Source organism: Bombina bombina, chromosome 3 (genome assembly GCF_027579735.1).
Source record: "Bombina bombina isolate aBomBom1 chromosome 3, aBomBom1.pri, whole genome shotgun sequence".
Taxonomy (NCBI): Eukaryota; Metazoa; Chordata; class Amphibia; order Anura; family Bombinatoridae; genus Bombina; species Bombina bombina.
Genome location: NC_069501.1, coordinates 213,264,015 through 213,280,886, shown reverse-complemented (window position 1 = coordinate 213,280,886; position 16,872 = coordinate 213,264,015). Strand labels below are relative to the sequence as shown.

At 40.4% G+C, this 16,872-nt stretch overlaps 1 protein-coding gene across 3 annotated transcripts in view; it reads left to right on the top strand.

The window, feature by feature from the left end:
- Positions 1 to 16,872, top strand: part of SPECC1 (sperm antigen with calponin homology and coiled-coil domains 1) — a 962,422-nt gene that overhangs the window by 55,532 nt on the left and 890,018 nt on the right. For all 3 annotated transcript variants that reach the window (XM_053706122.1, XM_053706124.1, XM_053706125.1), the window contains exon 3: positions 5,586 to 5,721. In XM_053706122.1, the coding sequence (XP_053562097.1) occupies positions 5,586 to 5,721 (136 nt within the window). The remainder of the gene's footprint in view (positions 1 to 5,585; positions 5,722 to 16,872) is intronic.

The following is a 16,872-nucleotide window of genomic DNA, read 5'->3' as shown; positions in this document are numbered from 1 at the left end:
CTTCCTTCGGGTCGGGTGTTAAGGATTGGTTAGAGGTTAAGGGGGCTAGAGATTCTGAGTGGTCTCTAGGACGGCCTTGCAGGTGTTTCAGTTACTTGGTCTTTCAGGCTTTTCACCCCTTGTGTCTAAGTGTTACAGTTTTTTTTTTTTATCGGGTTATTTCAGGCTGTGGTGCCTTTCGAAGGGGCCGCCTTCTGTTTGCATTCAGTGTCCTCTATAGCTTGGGTATTGTTTTCCCAAAAGTAATGAATGCAGCTGTGGACTCTTCCCGTTTCAGAAGAAAAACTTAAATTATGCTTACCTGATAATTTTATTTTCTTCTGACGGGAAGAGTCCACAGCTCCCCGTCCTGTGTTTTTTTCTATGGGACGGCCGTATTTTAGTTTTAATTCTTCCTGCACCTTTTTCACCTGATATTTCTGCTACTGTTCCTTGTTCCCTTGGCAGAATAACTGGGGGATGAGGGAAGTGGGGGAGGTATTTAAGCCTTTGGCTGGGGTGTCTTTGCCTCCTCCTGGTGGCCAGGTTCTGAATTCCCAAAAGTAATGAATGCAGCTGTGGACTCTTCCCGTCAGAAGAAAAGAAAATTATCAGGTAAGCATAATTTAAGTTTTTTTATTTTATTCAATGGGGGTTAACTTAGGGGGTGTTATGTTAGGGGGCTTAGTGATTAGATTAATACTTTGCGTTGTGGGGGGATGGCGGATAGGGGTTAGTAGTTTAAATAGGTAGATTGCATTGTGGGGGGATGGCGGATTAGGGGTTAATAGTTTAAATAGGTAGATTGCGTTGTGGGGGATGGCGGATTAGGGTTTAATAGTTTAAATAGGTGCTTTGTGTTGTTATGGGGATGGAGGTTTAGAGGTTAAAGGGACAGTATAAACTAATTTTCATTTAACTTAATGTAATAGACACTACTATAAAGAACAATATGCACAGATGCTGATATAAAAATCCAGTATAAAACTGTTTAAAAACTTACTTAGAAGCTCCCAGTTTAGCTCTGTTGAAAAAAGGTTACTGGAACACCCACTGCAAGTGGTTCTATAGCAAAAAAAGCAGACACTCTTTACACAAACAGCAGCAAGCTGGAGTAGATATACATCAGTATACTTCTAAAACTTTCAGGCTTGGTTAGGAGTCTGAAAATCAGCGCAATGTTATTTAAAAATAAGCAAAACTACATTTAAAAAAAAATAAAATGCTGCATAGACTATATAAATGGATCATCTACAAAACATTTATGCAAAGAAAAATCTAGTGTATAATGTCCCTTTAATAACTTTTATTGTTAGTTGCGATGTGGGGGGTTGGCGGTTTAGAGGTTAATAACTTTTATTGTTAGTTGCGATGTGGGGGGTTGACGGTTTAGAGGTTAATAACTTTTATTGTTAGTTGCGATGTGGGGGGTTGGTGGTTTAGTGGTTAATACCTTTATGATAAGTTGCGATGTGGGGAGTTGGCGGTTTAGTGGTTAATGCATTTATGATAAGTTGCGATGTGGCGGGAGGTGGCGGTTTAGTGGTTACTACTTTTATTATAAGTTGCGATGTGGGGGGATGGTGGTTTAGAGGTTTATAACGTTTATTATAAGTTTTGATGTGGGGGGATGGCGGATAGAGGGGTTTGATGTGTCAGGTTTATTTTTGGGAGGCGGGTTAAATTTCAATGGGAAATAGGTCTCAAAAAGCTCCTTTTCCCTATTTCACACCTAGTTGAGCTGGGTGTAATGTTTCTCAATGTATCGGGAGCCTTCGACAGTGTATTAACGGTTTGCGTGGTCATTGGAAACCTGGGGCCCCATTACATATGCGCCGTCGCCCGCAAAAGCCGGCCACGCCAGTTTTTGTACAATTTTGGTATCCTATATACAGCGCCGCATATAAATGAGGCACGTATATTTCACCCGTCGCCCGCAATTTTTACTCCCATAGGCTAACATGGGACCACGTCGTAAATCGGTATCCAATATCCAGCGCAAGGACTTACGTGGCGAAAATGGAGAAATCTTACTCCATTTTTACCTCGCCATAAAATGCAGCCGTAGCAAGCCTTGCACTGAGTATGGGAGCACCGTAACTTCCTAAAATGCCTGCAAAAATCAACTAACACCTAACGCATGCTCAATGTCTATCTACCTGTCAACCACAATCCCCCACTGCAATAACTAATAAAGTGTATTAACCCCTAAACCGCCATAGCCCACAATGCAATAAACCTATTCTAGTATTAACTCCTAAACTGCCGTAGCCCAAAACACAATAAACCTATTCTAGTATTAACCCCTAAACCGCCATAGCCTTCATAGCCTATTAAATGTATTAACCCCTATCCTGCTCCCCCCTACACCGCCGCCACTATAATAAAGTTATTAACCCCTAAACCTAAGTCTAACCCTAACCCTAACACCCCCATAACTTAAATATTATTTAAATAAATCTAAATATATTTACTATTAACTAAATTATTACTATTTAAAACTAAATACTTACCTCTAAAATAAACCCTAAGATAGCTACAATATAATTAATAATTACATTGTAGCTATTTTAGGATTTTTTTTTATTTTACAGGCAACTTTGTATTTATTTTAACTAGGTACAATAGTTATTAAATAGTTCTTAACTATTTAATAACTACCTAGTTAAAATAAAGACACATTTACCTGTAAAATAAACCCTAACCTAAGTTACAATTACACCTAACTCTACACTATCTTTAAATAAATTAAATAAATTAACTACAATTAACTAAAATTAAATACAAGTAAATAAAATAAAGTACAAACAAAAAAACACTAAATTACAGAAAATAAAAAAGAATTACAAGAAGTTTAAACTAAATACACCTAATCTAAGCCCCCTAATAAAATAAAAAAGCCCCCCAAAATAATAAAATTCCCTACCCTATACTAAATTACAAATAGCCCTTAATAGGGCTTTTTGCGGGGCATTGCCCCAAAGTAATCAGCTCTTTTACCTGTAAAAAAAGAAATACAACCCCCCCAACATTAAAACCCACCACCCAGACACCCAACCCTACTCTAAAACCCACCCAATCCCCCCTTAATAAAACCTAACACTAACCCCTTGAAGATCACCCTACCTTGAGACGTCTTCACCCAGCCGGGCCGAAGTCCTCCAAGAAGCCGGGCACAAGTGGTCCTCCATACGGCAAAAGTCTTCATCCAAGCGGCATCTTCTATCTTCATCCTTCCTGAGCGGGTCCATCTTGAAGACATCCGACGCAGAGCATCCTCTTCTTCCGACGGCCGACGACTGCATGAAGGTTCCTTTAAGTGACGTCATCCAAGATGGCGTCCCTTGAATTCCGATTGGCTGATAGAATCCTATTAGCCAATCGGAATTAAGGTAGGAAAAATCCTATTGGCTCAGGAAGGATGAAGATAGAAGATGCCGCTTGGATGAAGACTTCTGCCGTCTGGAGGACCTCTTCTGCCCCGATCGGATGAAGACTTCTGCCGTATGGAGGACCACTTGTGCCCGGCTTCTTGGAGGACTTCGGCCCAGCTGGGTGAAGACGTCTCAAGGTAGGGTGATCTTCAAGGGGTTAGTGTTAGGTTTTATTAAGGGGGGATTGGGTGGGTTTTAGAGTAGGGTTGTGTGTGTGGGTGGTGGGTTTTAATGTTAGGGGGGTTGTATTTCTTTTTTTACAGGTAAAAGAGCTGATTACTTTGGGGCAATGCCCCGCAAAAAGCCCTTTTAAGGGCTATTTGTAATTTAGTATAGGATAGGGAATTTTATTATTTTGGGGGGCTTTTTATTTTATTAGGTGTAATTAGTTTAAACTTCTTGTAATTCTTTTTTATTTTCTGTAATTTAGTGTTTTTTTGTTTGTACTTTAGTTTATTTGATTTAATTGTATTTAATTTTAGTTAATTGTAGTTAATTAATGTAATTTATTTAATGCTAGTGTAGTGTTAGGTGTAATTGTAACTTAAGCTAGGGTTTATTTTACAGGTAAATTTGTCTTTATTTTAACTAGGTAGTTATTAAATAGTTAATAACTATTTAATAACTATTGTACCTAGTTAAAATAAATACAAAGTTGCCTGTAAAATAAAAATAAATCCTAAAATAGCTACAATGTAATTATTAATTATATTGTAGCTATCTTAGGGTTTATTTTAGAGGTAAGTATTTACTTTTAAATAGTAATAATTTAGTTAATAATAGTAAATATATTTAGATTTATTTAAATAATATTTAAGTTATAAGGGTGTTAGGGTTAGGTTTAGACTTAGGTTTAGGGGTTAATAACTTTATTATAGTGGCGGCGGTGTAGGGGGGGCAGGATAGCGGTTAATACATTTAATAGGCTATGTGGGCTATGGCGGTTTAGGGGTTAATACTAGAATAGGTTTATTGCGTTGTGGGCTATGGCGGTTTAGGGGTTAATACTAGAATAGGTTTATTGCGTTGTGGGCTATGGCAGTTTAGGGATTAATACACTTTATTAGTTATTGCGGTGCGATTGCGGTTGACAGGTAGATAGACATTGAGCATGCGTTAGGTGTTAGTTGATTTTTGCAGGCATTTTAGGAAGTTACGGTGCTCCCATACTCAGTGCAAGGCTTGCTACGGCTGCATTTTATGGCGAGGTAAAAATGGAGTAAGATTTCTCCATTTTCGCCACGTAAGTCCTTGCGCTGGATATTGGATACCGATTTACGACGTGGTCCCATGTTAGCCTATGGGAGAAAAAATTGCGGGCGACAGATGAAATATACATGCCGCATTTATATGCGGCACTGTATATAGGATACCAAAATCGTGCAAAAACCGGCATCGCCTGCTTTTGCGGGCAACGCCGCATATGTAATGGGGCCCCTGGTATTATTTATAGATTAGCGGCTTCTGATACTTTGTATGGGACACCAAAATGTTTTCAGCAGATTGAGTCCGGTTGCCGAAATTGAGGTATAACCGGCCGTTGGAAGCAGTCGGTGAACGATATTGCTTCCGACAGCATATTTATCAGTTTGTGAGCGCATGCAAACCTAGTTAAGGCTCAATGAAAACAAACCCTATGTGATTTACCCATGTAAGGGATTACATTTAGCTCCAGATCAGCAATGCACTCAGTGGCAGTTCTACAAATGCATTTGAAGCACCCTCCATTGAGCTGCATAAGGCACTATGTATTATGTGTCCTGTGTCTTGTTAGCCCCCATCTGGACCTGATATCTGGTGAACAAATGACATGGGGGTGTGTGTACAAAGTAACCAATCATCACATAGTTCCCAGTAGTGCATTGCGTGTTATGGATCTACCTAGGCTTTTCAACAAAAGTACATTTAATAACAGCAGTAAATAGAAAAGTCTCTTAAAATGATGTGCTGTATCTGAACCATAAAAATGTAATTATGATTTTAATGTCTCTTTAAGCTAGGGGTGCCCAAACCTTTTTGTATGGCGGGATGGCCACTGAAGATAGAATATCTGAATCATTTTTTACTTTTGTGTCCCTTTAAGCTAATACTTTGTGTTTTCACTAACAAGATGTATCTACATTTTCTGTCATGCAGCCCCTACTCACCCAGCCCTTTGTCTTTCCCTGGCAGCTAAAAAGAGCAAGCAGTGATGACATGCTCACTAAGCCGGGCGTCAGTACAGCTATTGCCGCCCCCAGACTAAAGAAGACTATAACCGCCGGAGCAATTTCGGAGCTTGCAGAAAGCAGACTCAGGAGCTCTACAGGTAAAGAGAATGGATTTTCAGAATATCTGCACACGGACTGTCAAATTCTTATGTTTAGGTCCAAAACAAGATGTATCCAAGGTAACCCAAGGGTCTAGGTTTGAAGTGACTGAAGAGAATGGGCCACTTCCTTATTATAACATATGCTGTTTTATAGCAAACTGAACTAGCATGCTTATTCATACTGCCTTAAAAACAGGAAACTGCAAAACCTGTGGAATATGTCCTGATGCTTTTTAAATTTATTTTATTTAATACAAAAAAACAAAAGTAAAGTGGGTATAAAATAGCTATACTAAAATAATTACAAAAGTTATGGTATATCAAAATTGTAAGTAAGTACAGTCCAAGTGATGAACTCATGGATTGAATGCTGGTTTTAATTATTATGACTATAACAATAAACGTGGGAAAATGTAAGTAGCATTCATATATTTGTCTTTCAGCTGCTTTTGTGCAGTGATTTACGCATTGTTTTATAATCATATTTACTTTCTTTCTCTTTTCACTTCCTACACTTGGTGACTGTTTATTTCTGCATTTAAACCCACTGACCTTTGTTTCTTTTGCTTAGGCCAGAAATTGCACGTGTCAACCTTTTTTTTCTACAAATATAGAACAGAACATTAGCATTACACCAATTATGGTTTTTGTAAGATCTCTATTTTAAGGCCGCACAGTCCGTTCAGGGCAATGTGTTGTTTTTATGCTGAAAATGTGCTTTTGTAAAAAGAAGAAGTCATTTTCTCTTGTTAAGTGTATCCAGTCCACGGATCATCCATTACTTGTGGGATATTCTCCTTCCCAACAGGAAGTTGCAAGAGGATCACCCACAGCAGAGCTGCTATATAGCTCCTCCCCTCACTGCCACATCCAGTCATTCGCTTGCAACTCTCAACTAAGATGGAGAGGACTGTGGTGTTTTATACTTAGTTTATTTCTTCAATCAAAAGTTTGTTATTTTTAAATGGTACCGGAGTGTACTGTTTATCTCAGGCAGTATTTAGAAGAAGAATCGGCCTGCGTTTTCTATGATCTTAGCAGAAGTAACTAAGATCCTTTGCTGTTCTCACAGATTCTGAGGAGTGAGGTAACTTCAGAGGGGGAATAGCGTGCAGGTTTTCCTGTAATAAGGTATGTGCAGTTACAATATTTTTCTAGGGATGGAATTTGCTAGAAAATGCTGCTGATACCGAAGTAATGTAAGTAAAGCCTTAAATGCAGTGATAGCGACTGGTATCAGGCTTATTAATAGAGATACATACTCTTATAAAAGTGTATTTTAAAACGTTTGCTGGCATGTTTAATCGTTTTTTACATATGTTTGGTGATAAAACTTATTGGGGCCTAGTTTTTTCCACATGGCTGGCTTGAATTTTGCCTAGAAACAGTTCCCTGAGGCTTCCCACTGTTGTAATATGAGTGGGAGGGGCCTATTTTAGCGTTTTTTTGCACAGACATCCAGCTTCTTCCTGCATGATCCAGGACTTCTCTGAAGGGCTCAAAAGGCTTCAAAAGTCGTATTGAGGGAGGTAAAAAGCCACAGTAGAGCTGTGGCAGTTGTTGTGACTGTTTAAAAAACGTTTTTGTCATTTGTTATTCCGTTTTTGGTATTAAGGGGTTAATCATCCATTTGCAAGTGGGTGCAATGCTCTGCTAACTTATTACATACACTGTAAAAATTTCGTTAGTGTAACTGAATTTTTTCACTGTTATTTCAAAATTTGGGAAAATTTGTGTTTCTTAAAGGCGCAGTAACGTTTTTTATATTGCTTGTAAACTTGTTTTAAAGTGTTTTCCAAGCTTGCTAGTCTCATTGCTAGTCTGTTTAAACATGTCTGACACAGAGGAACCTACTTGTTCATTATGTTTGAAAGCCATGGTGGAGCCCCATAGGAGAATGTGTACTAAATGTATTGATTTCACCTTAAACAGTAAAGATCAGTCTTTATCTATAAAAGAATTATCACCAGAGGGTTCTGTCGAGGGGGAAGTTATGCCGACTAACTCTCCCCACGTGTCAGACCCTTCGCCTCCCGCTCAGGGGACGCACGCTAATATGGCGCCAATTACATCAGGGACGACCATAGCGATTACCTTGCAGGACATGGCTGCAATCATGAATAATACCCTGTCAAAGGTATTATCTAGATTGCCTGAATTAAGAGGCAAGCGCGATAGCTCTGGGGTTAGGAGAGATACAGAGCGCGCAAATGCTGTTAGAGCCATGTCTGATACTGCGTCACAGTATGCAGAACATGAGGACGGAGAGCTTCAGTCTGTGGGTGACATCTCTGATTCGGGGAAACCTGATTCAGAGATTTCTAATTTTAAATTTAAGCTTGAGAACCTCCGTGTATTGCTTGGGGAGGTATTAGCTGCTCTGAATGACTGTAACACAGTTGCAATTCCAGAGAAATTGTTTAGGCTGGATAGATACTATGCGGTGCCGGTGTGTACTGAAGTTTTTCCTATACCTAAAAGGCTTACAGAAATTATTAGCAAGGAGTGGGATAGACCCGGTGTGCCCTTTTCCCCACCTCCTATATTTAGAAAAATGTTTCCAATAGACGCCACTACACGGGATTATGGCAGACGGTCCCTAAGGTGGAGGGAGCAGTTTCTACTTTAGCAAAGCGTACCACTATCCCGGTTGAGGACAGTTGTGCTTTTTCAGATCCAATGGATAACAAATTGGAGGGTTACCTTAAGAAAATGTTTATTCAACAAGGTTTTATTTTACAGCCCCTTGCATGCATTGCGCCTGTCACTGCTGCAGCGGCATTCTGGTTTGAGGCCCTGGAAGAGGCCATCCAGACAGCTCCATTGAATGAAATTATTGACAAGCTTAGAACGCTTAAGCTAGCTAACTCATTTGTTTCTGATGCCATTGTTCATTTGACTAAACTAACGGCTAAGAATTCCGGATTCGCCATCCAGGCGCGTAGGGCGCTATGGCTTAAATCCTGGTCAGCTGACGTGACTTCAAAGTCTAAATTACTCAACATTCCTTTCAAGGGGCAGACCTTATTCTGGCCTGGCTTGAAGAAAATTATTGCTGACATTACTGGAGGCAAGGGTCATACCCTTCCTCAGGACAGGGCTAAATCAAAGGCCAAACAGTCTAATTTTCGTGCCTTTCGAAATTTCAAGGCAGGAGCAGCATCAACTTCCTCCGCTTCAAAACAAGAGGGAACTGTTGCTCATTCCAGACAGGCCTGGAAACCTAACCAGTCCTGGAACAAGGGCAAGCAGGCCAGAAAGCCTGCTGCTGCCCCCAAGACAGCATGAAGGAACGGCCCCCTATCCGGAAACGGATCTAGTGGGGGGCAGACTTTCTCTCTTCGCCCAGGCGTGGGCAAGAGATGTTCAGGATCCCTGGGCGTTGGAGATCATATCTCAGGGATATCTTCTGGACTTCAAAGCTTCTCCTCCACAAGGGAGATTTCATCTTTCAAGGTTATCAGCAAACCAGATAAAGAAAGAGGCATTCCTAAGCTGTGTGCAAGACCTCCTAGTAATGGGAGTGATCCATCCAGTTCCGCGGACGGAACAAGGACAGGGATTTTATTCAAATCTGTTTGTGGTTCCTAAGAAAGAGGGAACCTTCAGACCAATCTTGGATCTAAAGATCTTAAACAAATTCCTCAGAGTTCCATCATTCAAAATGGAAACTATTCGGACCATCCTACCCATGATCCAAGAGTGTCAGTACATGACCACAGTGGACTTAAAGGATGCCTACCTTCACATACCGATTCACAAAGATCATCATCGGTTCCTAAGGTTTGCCTTTCTAGACAGACATTACCAATTTGTAGCTCTTCCCTTCGGGTTGGCCACTGCCCTGAGAATTTTTACAAAGGTTCTGGGCTCACTTCTGGCGGTTCTAAGACTGCAAGGCATAGCAGTGGCTCCGTATCTAGACGACATCCTGATACAGGCGTCAAGCTTTCAAATTGCCAAGTCTCATACAGAGATAGTTCTGGCATTTCTGAGGTCGCATGGGTGGAAAGTGAACGTGGAAAAGAGTTCTCTATAACCACTCACAAGAGTCTCCTTCCTAGATTCTGTAGAGATGAAAATTTACCTGACGGAGTCCAGGTTATCAAAACTTCTAAATGATTGCCGTGTCCTTCATTCCATTCCACGCCCGTCAGTGGCTCAGTGCATGGAAGTAATCTGCTTAATGGTAGCGGCAATGGACATAGTGCCATTTGCGTGCCTGCATCTCAGACCGGGCACAGTCTGGAACTCCCTGAAGGCTCAGGGATCGTGGACTCAGGAGGAGAAACTCCTCCCAATAAATATTCTGGAGTTAAGAGCAATATTCAATGCTCTTCTAGCTTGGCCTCAGTTAGCAACACTAAGGTTCATCAGATTTCAGTCGGACAACATCACGACTGTGGCTTACATCAACCATCAAGGGGGAACCAGGAGTTCCCTAGCGATGTTAGAAGTCTCAAAGATAATTCGCTGGGCAGAGTCTCACTCTTGCCACCTGTCAGCGATCCACATCCCAGGCGTAGAGAACTGGGAGGCGGATTTTCTAAGTCGTCAGACTTTTCATCCGGGGGAGTGGGAACTCCATCCGGAGGTGTTTGCTCAACTGGTCCATCGTTGGGGCGAACCAGAACTGGATCTCATGGCGTCTCGCCAGAACGCCAAGCTTCCTTGTTACTGATCCAGGTCCAGGGACCCGGGAGCAACGTGTTTCCACCGTTTCCTCTGCTCCCTCGACTGATTGCCAAAATCAAACAGGAGAGAGCATCGTGATTCTGATAGCGCCTGCGTGGCCACACAGGACCTGGTATGCAGACCTAGTGGACATGTCATCTCTTCCACCATGGACTCTGCCTCTGAGGCAGGACCTTCTAATACAAGGTCCTTTCAATCATCCAAATCTAATTTCTCTGAGACTGACTGCATGGAGATTGAACGCTTGATTCTATCAAGGCGTGGCTTCTCCGAGTCATTCATTGATACCTTAATACAGGCTCGGAAGCCTGTCACCAGGAAAAGCTACCATAAGATATGGCGTAAATATCTTTATTGGTGTGAATCCAAGAGTTACTCATGGAGTAAGGTTAGGATTCCTAGGATATTGTCCTTTCTCCAAGAGGGTTTGGACAAAGGCTTATCAGCTAGTTCTTTAAAAGGACAGATCTCTGCTCTGTCTATTCTTTTGCACAAGCGTCTGGCAGAAGTTCCAGACGTCCAGGCATTTTGTCAGGCTTTGGTTAGGATTAAGCCTGTGTTTAAAACTGTTGCTCCCCTGTGGAGCTTAAACTTGGTTCTTAAAGTTCTTCAGGGAGTTCCGTTTGAACCCCTTCATTCCATTGATATTAAACTTTTATCTTGGAAAGTTCTGTTTTTGATGGCTATTTCCTCGTCTCGAAGAGTCTCTGAGTTATCTGCCTTACATTGTGATTCTCCTTATCTGATTTTTCATTCAGACAAGGTAGTTCTGCGTACCAAACCTGGGTTTTTACCTAAGGTGGTTTCTAACAGGAATATCAATCAAGAGATTGTTGTTCCATCATTGTGTCCTAATCCTTCTTCAAAGAAGGAACGTCTTTTGCATAATCTGGACGTAGTCTGTGCCTTGAAGTTTTACTTACAGGCTACTAAAGATTTTTGTCAAACATCTGCCCTGTTTGTCATTTACTCTGGACAGAGGAGAGGTCAAAAAGCTTCGACAACCTCTCTCTCCTTTTGGTTTCGGAGCATAATACGCTTAGCCTATGAGACTGCTGGACAGCAGCCCCCTGAAAGGATTACAGCTCATTCTACTAGAGCTGTGGCTTCCACCTGGGCCTTTAAAAATGAGGCCTCTGTTGAACAGATTTGCAAGGCTGCGACTTGGTCTTCGCTTCACACCTTTTCAAAATTTTACAAATTTGACACTTTTGCTTCTTCGGAGGCTGTTTTTGGGAGAAAGGTTCTACAGGCAGTGGTTCCTTCTGTTTAAGTTCCTGCCTTGTCCCTCCCATCATCCGTGTACTTTAGCTTTGGTATTGGTATCCCACAAGTAATGGATGATCCGTGGACTGGATACACTTAACAAGAGAAAACATAATTTATGCTTACCTGATAAATTTATTTCTCTTGTACTGTATCCAGTCCATGGCCCGCCCTGTCCTTTTAAGGCAGGTCTAAATTTTAATTAAACTACAGTCACCACTGCACCCTATGGTTTCTCCTTTCTCGTCGTGTTTCGGTCGAATGACTGGATATGGCAGTGAGGGGAGGAGCTATATAGCAGCTCTGCTGTGGGTGATCCTCTTGCAACTTGCTGTTGGGAAGGAGAATATCCCACAAGTAATGGATGATCCGTGGACTGGATACACTACAAGAGAAATTAATTTATCAGGTAAGCATAAATTATGTTTTTACACAAATTTGAAGGGTGCCTATCTATTTATTATATGGAGTGGTGGGTTGTATCATCTGCACCTGATAAAGGGAATGTGACCAAAATCATTGTATTTGTTTTCTATTACTGATTTTCTGTTGCGTATGCTGCAGAACATTTGTCACTGAGGCATTGCGTGTTCGCAGAGGAAGTCATCGTTTGAAAATCTGTTGAGGGTGTTGGGAGAGTTTGTAATAATGTGGATTAAATAAGGACCTATTAATGGCCTGATTAGAGTGTGGCATTAACTGTTGCGCGCAAGTGTGTGTCGGAAGTAGCGTATATATTAAAAGTCCATTTATTCTCTCAAGGGCAATTGAATTTAAAGCGCATTGGGATAGCGTGACCTCAGAGCTCTGGTTAACTGTTTCGCGAAACAAGAAAGTGTCACAAAACACATAAAAAAATACATTTAAAAGTACAGTTACAATCATAATAACACTATCTAATAAAAGTTATTGGAAACAAAATTGCACAAATAAGTTATAAAGACTTGAAGATGTGTGTGTGTACATATGTATTCACATATTTGTATGTGTATATAAGTATTTACAGACAGATACAGTGAGGGAAAATGTAAAATTATAGACTTATCATTTCTTTGTCAGTGGGCAAACGTACAAAATCAGCAGGCGATTAAATATTTTTTTCCATCACTGTATACACATAAAAACATGTACACACACATATATATATATAGACATATATATAAGTGCATTGGAGCCCTTTGCAGTCAAGTAGATGAAAACATGTAAAAGCATATTTATGCAATATTCATTTTTAATCAAGTGTTTAACTTTTTTTGCTTTTTTGACTTCTATGGGGGAATACACGTGCGTTATTCTAAGTTTTTTGCGCACATCGGATTAGCACACGAACGCCAACTTTTTACTTTCAACGTGTAGTATGCGTGTTAACCTTTGCACACAAAAAGCTTACTTCTAGCGGAGGTACCGTGCGAGTGGGATCGTTAAATACAGCTCCACTTGTAATCTGGCCCTTAATTATTAAAATTTTCTGTAAATCTCAGCACCCTGTGGTAATATCTCAATTAATACTTTGGCTGCCAAAGTTAAAGGGACAGTGTACCGTAAAATTTTCTCCCCTTTAATATGTGCCCAGTGATCCATTTTACCTGCTGGAGTGTCGTCATTATATTTTCAAATGGAACTTGCTTTTTATGTACTCAGACAGAGATAAGATAAGAAGGCAATTGTGAATAGAGCGAAAATAAACTATAAGGATGTCTGCTCTCCCTGCAAGCTAATCCCATTTAAATTTGGTGTGATTTCAAGTAGCTAAAACACCTATTTCATATACAAAAATAAACTAAAGAAACAATTTCCCATACTTTTTATACTCTGCAGTTGGTATAACAAGCCATCAAAAATACATTACTGGGAAACCATTTTTACAGTACACTGTCCCTTTAAAGTATTTACCACTTTAGTTTTTCCTTGTATCATGTTAATGCATCATTTCTAACATTTGTCCAAAGCCTTCTGGAACTGGAATGCCTAGGTGAGTAAGGGAGATTTGTAGGCGTCATTAATGGTCTGTGGGAGGGGCCATGGCAGGCCGAGGATGTTGTTGCACATATTATTTGGACAGAGTTAGGCAAGCTGTATAAGGAGTTAGGGGTGGTCCCTAATTTCACTTTAGAAACTGTCGGCTAGATTTAGAGTTTGGCGGCCAAAGGGGTGCGTTAGCTACGCATGCTTTTTTTCCCCCGCACCTTTTAAATACCGCTGGTATTTAGAGTTCACAGAATGGCTTCGTTTTCAGTGCGTTAGGCTCCAAAAAGGGAGCGTAGAGCATAATTTAACGCCACTGCAACTCTAAATTCCAGCGGTGCTTACGGACGCGGCCAGCTTCAAAAACGTGCTCGTGCACGATTCCCCCATAGAAAACAATGGGGCCATTTGAGCTGGAAAAAAACCTAACACCTGCAAAAAAGCAGCGTTCAGCTCCTAACGCAGCCCCATTGTTTTCTATGGGGAAACACTTCCTACGTCTGCACCTAACACTCTAACATGTACCCCGAGTCTAAACACCCCTAACCTTACACTTATTAACCCCTAATCTGCCGCCCCCGCTATCGCTGACCCCTGCATTACTCTATTAACCCCTAATCTGCCGCTCCGTAAACCGCCGCTACCTACATTATCCCTATGTACCCCTAATCTGCTGCCCCTAACACCGCGGACCCCTATATTATATTTATTAACCCCTAATCTTCCCCCCACAACGTCGCCTCCACCTACCTACAATAATTAACCCCTAATCTGCCGACCGAACCGCACCGCTACTATAATAAATGTATTAACCCCTAATCCGCCTCACTCCCGCCTCAATAACCCTATAATAAATAGTATTAACCCCTAATCTGCCCTCCCTAACATCGCCGACACCTAACTTCAAACATTAACCCCTAATCTGCCGACCGGAGCTCACCGCTATTCTAATAAATGTATTAACCCCTAAAGCTAAGTCTAACCCTAACCCTAACACCCCCCTAAGTTAAATATAATTTTTATCTAACGAAATAAATTAACTCTTATTAAATAAATTATTCCTAATTAAAGCTAAATACTTACCTGTAAAATAAACCCTAATATAGCTACAATATAAATTATAATTATATTTTAGCTATTTTAGGATTAATATTTATTTTACAGGTAACTTTGTAATTATTTTAACCAGGTACAAAAGCTATTAAATAGTTAATAACTATTTAATAGTTACCTAGTTAAAATAATTACAAAATTACCTGTAAAATAAATCCTAACCTAAGTTACAATTAAACCTAACACTACACTATCAATAAATTAATTAAATAAAATACCTACAATTACCTACAATTAAACCTAACACTACACTATCAATAAATTAATTAAATACAATACCTACAAATAAATACATTTAAATAAACTAACTAAAGTACAAAAAATAGAAAAGAACTAAGTTACAAAAAATAAAAAAATATTTACAAACATAAGAAAAATATTACAACAATTTTAAACTAATTACACCTACTCTAAGCCCCCTAATAAAATAACAAAGACCCCAAAATAAAAAAATGCCCTACCCTATTCTAAATTAAAAAAGTTCAAAGCTCTTTTACCTTACCAGCCCTTAAAAGGACCTTTTGTGGGGTATGCCCCAAAGAATTCAGCTCTTTTGCCTGTAAAAAAAACATACAATACCCCCCCAACATTAAAACCCACCACCCACATACCCCTAATCTAACCCAAACCCCCCTTAAATAAACCTAACACTAAGCCCCTGAAGATCTTCCTACCTTGTCTTCACCATGCCAGGTATCACCGATCGGTCCTGGCTCCGAAATCTTCATCCAAGCCCAAGCGGGGGCTGGCGATCCATAATCCGGCGGCTGAAGAGGTCCAGAAGAGGCTCCAAAGTCTTCATCCTATCCGGGAAGAAGAGGCGATCTGGACCGGCAACCATCTTGATCCAAGCGGCATCTTCTATCTTCATCCGATGAGGAACGGCTCCATCTTGCAGACCTCCGACGCGGAACATCCTGCTGGCCCGACGGACTACCGACGAATGAAGGCTCCTTTAAGGGACGTCATCCAAGATGACGTCCCTCGAATTCCGATTGGCTGATAGGATTCTATCAGCCAATCGGAATTAAGGTAGGAAAATTCTGATTGGCTGATTGAATCAGCCAATCAGAATCAAGTTCAATCCGATTGGCTGATCCAATCAGCCAATCAGATTGAGCTCGCATTCTATTGGCTGTTCCGATCAGCCACCTTAATTCCGATTGGCTGATAGAATCCTATCAGCCAATCGGAATTCGAGGGACGCCATCTTGGATGACGTCCCTTAAAGGAGCATTCATTCGTCGTTAGTCCGTCGGGCCAGCAGGATGTTCCGCGTCGGAGGTCTGCAAGATGGAGCCGTTCCTCATCGGATGAAGATAGAAGATGCCGCTTGGATCAAGATGGTTGCCGGTCCGGATCGCCTCTTCTTCCCGGATAGGATGAAGACTTTGGAGCCTCTTCTGGACCTCTTCAGCCGCCGGATTATGGATCGCCAGCCCCCGCTTGGGCTTGGATGAAGATTTCGGAGCCAGGACCAATCGGTGATACTTGGCATGGAGAAGACAAGGTAGGAAGATCTTCAGGGGCTTAGTGTTAGGTTTATTTAAGGGGGGTTTGGGTTGGATTAGGGGTATATGGGTGGTGGGTTTTAATCTGGGGGGGGGTATTGTATGTTTTTTTTACAGGCAAAAGAGCTGAATTCTTTGGGGCATGCCCCACAAAAGGTCCTTTTAAGGGCTGGTAAGGTAAAACAGCTTAGAACGTTTTTAATTTAGAATAGGGTAGGGCATTTTTTTATTTTGGGGGGCTTTGTTATTTTATTAGGGGGCTTAGAGTAGGTGTAATTAGTTTAAAATTGTTGTAATATTTTTCTTATGTTTGTAAATATTTTTTTATTTTTTGTAATTTAGTTCTTTTTTATTTTTTGTACTTTAGTTAGTTTATTTAAATGTATTTATTTGTAGGTATTGTATTTAATTAATTTATTGATAGTGTAGTGTTAGGTTTAATTGTAGGTAATTGGAGGTAATTTATTTAATTAATTTATTGATAGTGTAGTGTTAGGTTTAATTGTAACTTAGGTTAGGATTTATTTTACAGGTAATTTTGTAATTATTTTAACTAGGTAACTATTAAATAGTTATTAACTATTTAATAGCTATTGTA